The sequence below is a fragment of the Lactuca serriola genome, chromosome 8 (genome assembly GCF_051521515.1).
Source record: "Lactuca serriola cultivar US96UC23 chromosome 8, Lser_US96UC23_V15, whole genome shotgun sequence".
Classification (NCBI taxonomy): Eukaryota; Viridiplantae; Streptophyta; class Magnoliopsida; order Asterales; family Asteraceae; genus Lactuca; species Lactuca serriola.
In genome coordinates this window covers 139,761,650-139,769,865 of record NC_136415.1, presented here as the reverse complement: position 1 = coordinate 139,769,865, position 8,216 = coordinate 139,761,650, and the positions used below count along the sequence as shown (strand labels likewise).

The 8,216-nt window shown below is 34.2% G+C and overlaps 1 protein-coding gene across 1 annotated transcript; it reads left to right on the top strand.

The window, feature by feature from the left end:
• Positions 1-4,575: 4,575 nt before the first annotated feature.
• LOC145068816 (exocyst complex component EXO84B-like) lies at positions 4,576-7,910 on the top strand. The gene is made up of 7 exons (XM_079015807.1): positions 4,576-4,870; positions 5,118-5,215; positions 5,292-6,327; positions 6,404-6,826; positions 6,907-7,092; positions 7,164-7,300; positions 7,372-7,910. Exons 1-7 carry the CDS (start codon positions 4,706-4,708, stop codon positions 7,733-7,735), a joined length of 2,409 nt encoding a protein of 802 aa, XP_078871933.1. The 5' UTR covers positions 4,576-4,705; the 3' UTR covers positions 7,736-7,910.
• Positions 7,911-8,216: the final 306 nt, after the last annotated feature.

The following is an 8,216-nucleotide window of genomic DNA, read 5'->3' as shown; positions in this document are numbered from 1 at the left end:
TAGCCACAAAAGGGGTTCCATAAACCCTAATTCTCTAAACACATCACCATAGCAGAGTATACTCGAATTCTTACCTGGATGATGTACTCTCTGTGTCCCCAATCCTCAGAACGTGACTCTCTTGCTGTTCCTTTAGCCAAGCCCTTCTCTTCCTTGCACAACCACTCCTTCAAAATCACCAATGGCCTTTAAACCTTGCTCCAGATGCACACAATCGATTTAGGGTTCCTCTCAGAAGGCTAAAATGAACAATGACGGCCAATAAGTCCCTTTTATACGTCCCAAACCTGAACGGTTAGGGTTTTCGCTAAACAGCGCCGACTCGCCGAGTCCATATCCGGACTCGTCGAGTCCAGTCGCGAACCCGCGACCCGATCTGCGATCCTACTCGGCGAGTCTGAGCTCCAACTCGCCGAGTCCCCTCTTAAAACACCCAAAATCATAATTATAGCAATATCTGGAATTCCGGGCTGTTACATGAAGTTGGGGTACATAGCAATACCAGCCATAAACGCCCTCCAGTCCTGTCCTTCCAAAGCATGAGAAACAAAAAAATTTGGAGGCATTATTGTATGTCGGTCGCTCTCAAACCGTCTCTCCATCAATAGTCGGTACCAAATGGTTATATGTTGCACACATGATAGTTTTGTTATTGACTAAAAAACAATTAACTTTTAAAATAATAAATTAACAATTAATTTACCGTTGACTCCAACCATCCGTCGTGTGTATGCCCAAACAATGAGCTCCAAAAATCTCTATCTAACACGAAATTAAACAAATGATGCTGGACATCATATGAATGAAATGTATAATTTTGGATGACAACCTCACCGCCTGCTACGTAAGGTTGCAGGCGCAACATGGAGAAGTCATGAGCAATACCAAAAACTGGAGGAGGAACGGGGCTGGTTGATTTGATATCAACCTTCTTTTTTGTTCTTCTTTTTTGCTTCGGTGTCGTGTGCAACTAAAAACAATATTCAAATGTTTAAATCTATATCTTTCAGATAATTCACATAAACATAAAATCATGAGTTTATAAATAAAACGAATACCTCGGTGTAAGGAGGGCACAAATATTGTGATGGTTTTCGAGTCCTCGGTTTATCGGGTGTAACTTCTTTGCCATCATACTCATCAAAATAATCTACAATTCCCGTTATTATTATTTCGTCTTCGTCCGGCACATCATCATCAAATTTGTTCCCCACATTGTCATTCCTCTCCTCCGACTCCTACATTAAAAATAAAACTTTATACTTAATAACGAAATACACATAATTTAATAAGCAATAATATCTAATTAAATAAATGATTTAATCTACTAAAAACAAAATATAAATTAATGTAACTATAAGAACCTCTTTAACTTCAGTATAATCATTTACATCAAACACATCATCATCAAATTTGTTCCCCGCATGGTCATTCCTCTCCTCCAACACCTACATTAAAATATAACTTTTTACTTAATAACGAAAGACACATTATTAAAAAGTAATTATTAAAATCGTAAAGGTAATATCTATAACAACCTTGTCGTCTTGAATATCACCAAAAACATTTTCAGTTGTATTGTTTTTATTCATCACTTCATCTTGCACAACCTATATTTTCAAATATAAAATATGAACACAGGTATTCATATATGTTAATAAAATTTAAAAAATAATGTAGCGTGTAACTAACCTGTTCATCATATTTTCTTTGTGACACTATCGGATCATCAAAAGTAATGTCGTTCCAAAATTGTTCAGTATTCACTTCTTCAACAAAAACCTATGTAGGTTGTCGGTTCATAAACACATGCTGCTCCAGTGCATGTAGCCGTTTCAACACCTCGTCTAGGTTGTGTTTCCCACTGCCCCGACCTCTACCATGAGAGCGACCACTGGACGACATACTAGACAAAGATTCTTCTTGTCTCCTAAAATGGTCCCGTACTGGGGATGAAATTGCTTTCCCTTCACCATATACATACTCTTGAAATGACATATAATAACAAGATGTCATCTCACCATCACCCGGTAACATGTTTTGTCTTGGTGGTTGCCCCTCCTAAAAAATTAAACATATTAAAAATGCATATAAAAGTATAATAATCAAGTTTATTAATAATAAACGAAAAATTTATAAACCTGTATCTTTGACCAAATCTTGTTCATGTCAACCCATTTCAATTTTTTTGTTCCACTTCATCGTTTCATCCGAGGCAAATCTTTATTTTTTCTCAATACAAATCCACATGCACGAACAGCCGGAATCATCTCATATATCCATATCTACAATTTTTTACAATTACAGTAATAAAAGTTAAAATTAAAATAAAAAAACATAACAATAAAACAATTTAAATATAAGAAAATTTTTATACCCTTATTGGAGCCGTAAATCCTGAGACGGAGTACTTTAAAGTTTGACGACGCTCAGAAAGTGATAAATAATTATGTATTTTGTTCCATGTATCATCAAGGTCAACATAAGTAAAATCCCAGAGATAGCTACCCCAAGCGAAGCTAACAAAACAAAAAAACAAAATTGGTTATTATATAAATTATAACTTTAATAAAATAAAACTTTTAACGTAAACAAAATATACCTATTCCAGAGATCCAAATTCTCAGCAAAAAAAAAAAATCAATCTTGTGGCACCCGATCATTAACTTCTTTACCTAAAAAACCTTCACACAAAATGTATATCAAACATACTCTAACTGCATCAACGTCGTCAAGTGCTAGGAATGTTCGATTTAAAATTAAACGTTTCAGGTCGCCGATTTTCACCGAACTATTAGTATGGTTCGGAAATAGCCGTTCACGCAATAAACATCTTTTTTTACTGCTTAATAATTTTTCCGACCTTTTTCTCCCAATGTTTTTTGGATACTCCCCAAAATTAAAGCCGGTAATCAAATAAAACTCTTCCGGCCCATAAACCATTTTCGTATTGCCTACTCGAAAATATAATCGTTTTATTCCATCTGGAGATAAAACAAGGTCCGGCCGGATCTGATGAAGGAACATTTTATGAAACAATAATGCGTCCCCTTGTAAACGAGGGACATCAATAAAATAACCAAATACGGTATCTCTGAAAATGGCACGTCTGGCATCATCTAAAACTTCAAATACTTCCCATATGTTACCGCCCGAGCCTTTTACGTTCGCAAAAGTTTTCGTATTGATAAAACTAAAATCATGCTGCAAAAAAAACACAAAAACAAATTAGAGAACTAAAAAATATTTTGTTTTTAAAATATATGATTACGAACTGCAATAAGTACATAAACAATTAGTAATGTAAATACAATTTCTTAATTAATAATTTATATATTTCCGATAAAAAACAATAACATACACATATATAAACAATTTTCCAAGTTATACAACAAATATATTTACGATAAAAAACAATATCATACATAATTATATAAACATTTTATTAAACAAATTTTCAACTTAAACGACAAATATATCAACGACAAATTTTCAACTTAAAATAAATTTTCAACTTAAACAATTTTTCAACTTAAACGACAAATATATAAACAATTTTTATCTTTCTAATTAAAACTAACATTTTATAACCATATAAACAAATAATTTTTAAAATAAAACGACAACCAAATTAACAATTTTGCAAGTTATACGACAACTTTATACAAATTTTCAACTTATACGACAAACACAAACAATTTCTAACAATATATATACGACAAATTTTCAACTTATACAAATGTTATACTTATACGACAAATATATATACAAACGACTATTTTGCACATACTATAATTTAATTATTTTTCACTTTATATAAACAATTATACGATAAGAATATACAAGTTTTCAGGTTATACAACAACTAAACAAACAACAAAAATAACAAATTGTAAACATTATCTACGCAATCTCTACTTGTACATTCAAACAAACACTAACAAAATAGCATTTAAACTTCAAGTATACTAAAGAAATATTAAAACTATCAAACACAACAAAATTACCCTTTTTTAACACTAAATAATACAATAAATGATAAAATAAAAAAAAAGTTTAAACATTAAAAGAGTTAAAATATAACCATATTTGCGGGATTGTTGACATAATCCTCCATTTTCTTCAAAAACTAGCCAAAATTCCGAGAGAAACCCAAAGATAGAGAGAGTTTTTGTGTAGAGAAGGGGTGAAAAATGGAGAAAAAAAACGTTTATATAGTGAAAAACAAGGGAATTTCGCAGATGGGCTTCAATTTCGTAGATGGCACGTCTCATCTGCGAATGTACAAGCACCTAAAGCACAGCTGTGCTTTAGGTGCTTGTACATTCGCAGATGAGATGCTCATTTCGTAGATAGGACATCTTCATCTACGAAATCGTAGGCTAATTTTATAATTTCAATTTTTTTTTTTTTGGCTATTTTTGTAATACAATCAATCAGTGTAAATATGACTATTTTTGTATCTTTAAATCAAGTAATAGAAGGGGAAATCCCTTGTAGTTCCCGCCAAACAAAACGACGTCATATACGTTCGAGATCCACTTTGCCTGCAAAAAAAACAAACGCATATCGAAAGCGAACCTCTGTCTCATTGCGATCAACTGAACGAAGAAATCGAAGTTCATTTCTCCAAGATTCTCATCTAAATGGCACAAAATCGGGATTCGGATCATTGCATAGGATATCCATTGTACCTAAAATCGCCATGGAAACATCTCCTCCCGCATCAAAATTCCGATTCAGAGATCACGGTGATGATATGGAGAACGGAGAATCTGTCGTCGATGATACAAGTTCTGAACCGTCTTCAGTCACCAGCGATGAAGACTCCGACATCGAGTCTGATGAGCTTGCATCAATGACCGCCAAGGTAGACACCGGACTTATATATCTAATATGATTGCCCTAAATTAATTTGTATCTCTGGAACATTATATAGTAACTATCCCGGATTTTAAAATTTGGAATTGGAAACGAATGGGGGCCCTGACTTCGAACATTCAAACTGATTTTGGTCAAATGCTAAAGAACTTGCTGAATGTCGTTTCTATATCCAGATTTCGAAAATCTGGCCGTGTTCTTGTGTTGCCATGGTGATGAGTTTTTCATTGTTGTAGGGGATCAATCATCTATGTTTAGAACTCATTGAGTTGAAGCAAGCATCAGAAGTTGATTTCCAAGATAACATAATCTCCAATTACTTGTCCTTCATCAGGTGAACTTTAATATCTTTTACTAATACGAGTTTCCCTAATGAAAGCAGGATTTGATATTGGTCCTCATGTTTACAGGGTTTTTAGAGAAACAAAAGGTATAAACAATGAAGTGATGCAATTGAAGTATCATCTGATGTCCCAAAAACAGCTTGTTCAGAATCTGATGGATGGTGCTTATCTAAAGGCTGTATCAGATGATCCAATGGACACAGTCCTTGAGGAACACCCACTTGATGATCAAAACCCAACTACTTTTTTCAAGACTTGTGCTGATGAGGTATTAGAAACCCTAGACAACCTTCTGTTTGAGCATAGATTAGAAGAAGCATTGGGGATTTTTGAGATAGAAGATGGAAATTCTCCAAAAGTGAAATTACAAGAGGATGTTTCACCAGATGTCTGGATGTGCTATAAATCTGACATGGCTGAAAGGAGGGTGAAGCTTGCAGATAAGCTAACACTGGTGGCTGACAACACAAGAATCTCTGCTGCAGAACTGCAAAAATCATTAGTTGGACTTTCCCGACTTGGTTTTGATCATCTTGCAACTCGTTTACTTTTCAAATATTACCATACTCGCATCACCTCTGGTGTAAACAATTTGCAATCTTCAGCAAGATTTCTACCTGGGATTCACATTCATGATCTAGCAAAATACGTATTTTCCATGATGTATCAAGCAGCAAGGAGTTTTGTTATGCTACATGGAGAAGCTTCAACTTATGATTCAGAACTTATGAAATGGGCATGCGAGGAAACAGAAGCTTTTGCTTCTTGCTTCAATACACATGTTAGATTGATTTCACAGACTGGTGACGGGTTGTCAATGGTGGTCAACTCTTTACATTCTGCCATGTCATATTGCTCTATGTTAGAAAGCCAAAAGTTAGTGTTACAACCATGTTTGATCGAACACATCCTTCCTTGTATAGAAGGTTTTTTGAAGACTCAATTTGATCATTTCAAGAAAGTCATCAGCATCTTCACATCTAATGATGATTGGGTTATGGGAAGATATCTGGTATCAGGAATGTTGACAGAAGACGACTCTTCATTGGCTGAGTATTGCTTACTCACCAACAGTGGCAGAAAGTTCATGTCACTGCTACAGGTATGCCCAAATTCCAAATCTAGATAGTTCATATCAGACCTGGTCAAATCTTCTTACTTGCCTTTCATAATTTCAGACAGCTATCGAAGATGTTTCATCTTTGGTTTCTATTTTGGGAAGTTCAATTCTTGAAGAGCTCATGAACTTGTTTACAGAGTATGCTTTCCTCCTTCAAACAGCACTCACCCATGAAACAAACCATGTTGTATCAAGAATCCAAAAGGCAGAATCATTGTCACAAAAAGTTTCAGTATTTGCCAATTTATCAACACTCGAGCAATTCTTCTTCATTGTGATCAGAAACTTATTCACAAACACAAACGATTTAAAGATTGTAATTGAAAGTCACATGGAATCAGTTGCAGGCACTTTCAATAGACTGAGAACTGAATTTTGTAAGCAGTTTATACATGACATAATGTCTAATGAAGCTTCTTGCATTAGGGAGCATAGTGATATCAAGTTGTTGCATGATCTAATGCCTTCTCTTCCTTATCAGGTAACCATTAACAATTTCCTTACACCGATTATTTATCTGAAGTTTGAATTAATAGTTAATAGTTGTTGTGAAATGAGCAGATGTTGTTTCTGGAACTAAGGAAAGTAGAAGAACTTGCTGAAGAGAATGTGGTTGAATTTGATTGGTTGGTGAGGTTACTGATAGAGCTCATTGAAGCCACATTCGATTGGATTTCCAGAAATCATGAAATCTGGATGACTAACAAGGAGGATACAACTGTTGATGAATCTGATAGATTAACTCAGGTAAAAGATTCTGTTTCAACTTACAAGAGTGTCTTTAAACATGATTTCATTAACTTTTGTTTTGACAACAGTTTGCGATTGACATGCAATTTGTGGTTGAAATCGCAAGGCGTGGAGGATACTTAACCACAAATATGATGAATTCTTCAAAAGATGGTGTATTAGAGATGGAATCAGCCATTGTTTCTGGTGGATTTGATATAAACAGGTGCATAGTTCTCATTACATTGGTGATAGAAAGTAGAAACAGACATTGAAATATGTTGTATTGTTGTGTAGATACGTGGTTGATTATGAGAAGGTAGCCAAGTCTGCCATGGAAGCTATCGAAGAGCTTGAAGCACTTGAAGAAGAAAAATGGAAGTCGGATGAAGGGAGTGAAGAATACCAATCATATTTTTCAAGCGACTCGATTGAAGATGATGATGATGATGATGATGATGACAATGAAAGGTTTAAAGAAGTTTACTTGGAACCTCAACCAACAGAGATGTCAGATGATGTTTGTGTTGAAGAGGAGGAAGGTGTTGGTGTTGTGAATGTGGAGATAAAAGAGGTTGTTAGTTTAACAACTTCTGATGAGTTGCTGCAGCTCAAGAAGATAAGAAGGGTTAGCAAAGTGGTTCTTCAAAACCAAGAATGAAGACTTCAATTTAGCAAAAACACAAGTTTGGTAGTATTAATATTAACATATAAATATAATCATATATGTTCAAAGGAAAAACAACCATGTGCGAAATGAAAACCCTACTCCAAATGTGAGGAATTTGTCAAAAATTGAATTTTAGTTATTTGCAATAAAATGAGTATTTTGTATGTGTTTAGAAGTAGTTGCTTATTTTTGCCTAATTAGATGTTATTAAGTTCAAAAACAATGTCCGAAACGAAAAATCATAATCCAAAATACGAAGAACCTGTTCTAAATGGTAATGTTTCTAAAGAGTGCAATTGAATAATAATTTTGTATGTGTTTTATAGTGGTTAGATTATATTGTCCGTGACTATTTTTTGTAGTTAGGTTTTATGCAGTTAAAAATAATGTTCGAAAAGAAAAACTCACCCAAAACACGAAGAACTTGTCCAAAAAGGAGTATTTCTAACATTAATACAAGTATTTAGTATGT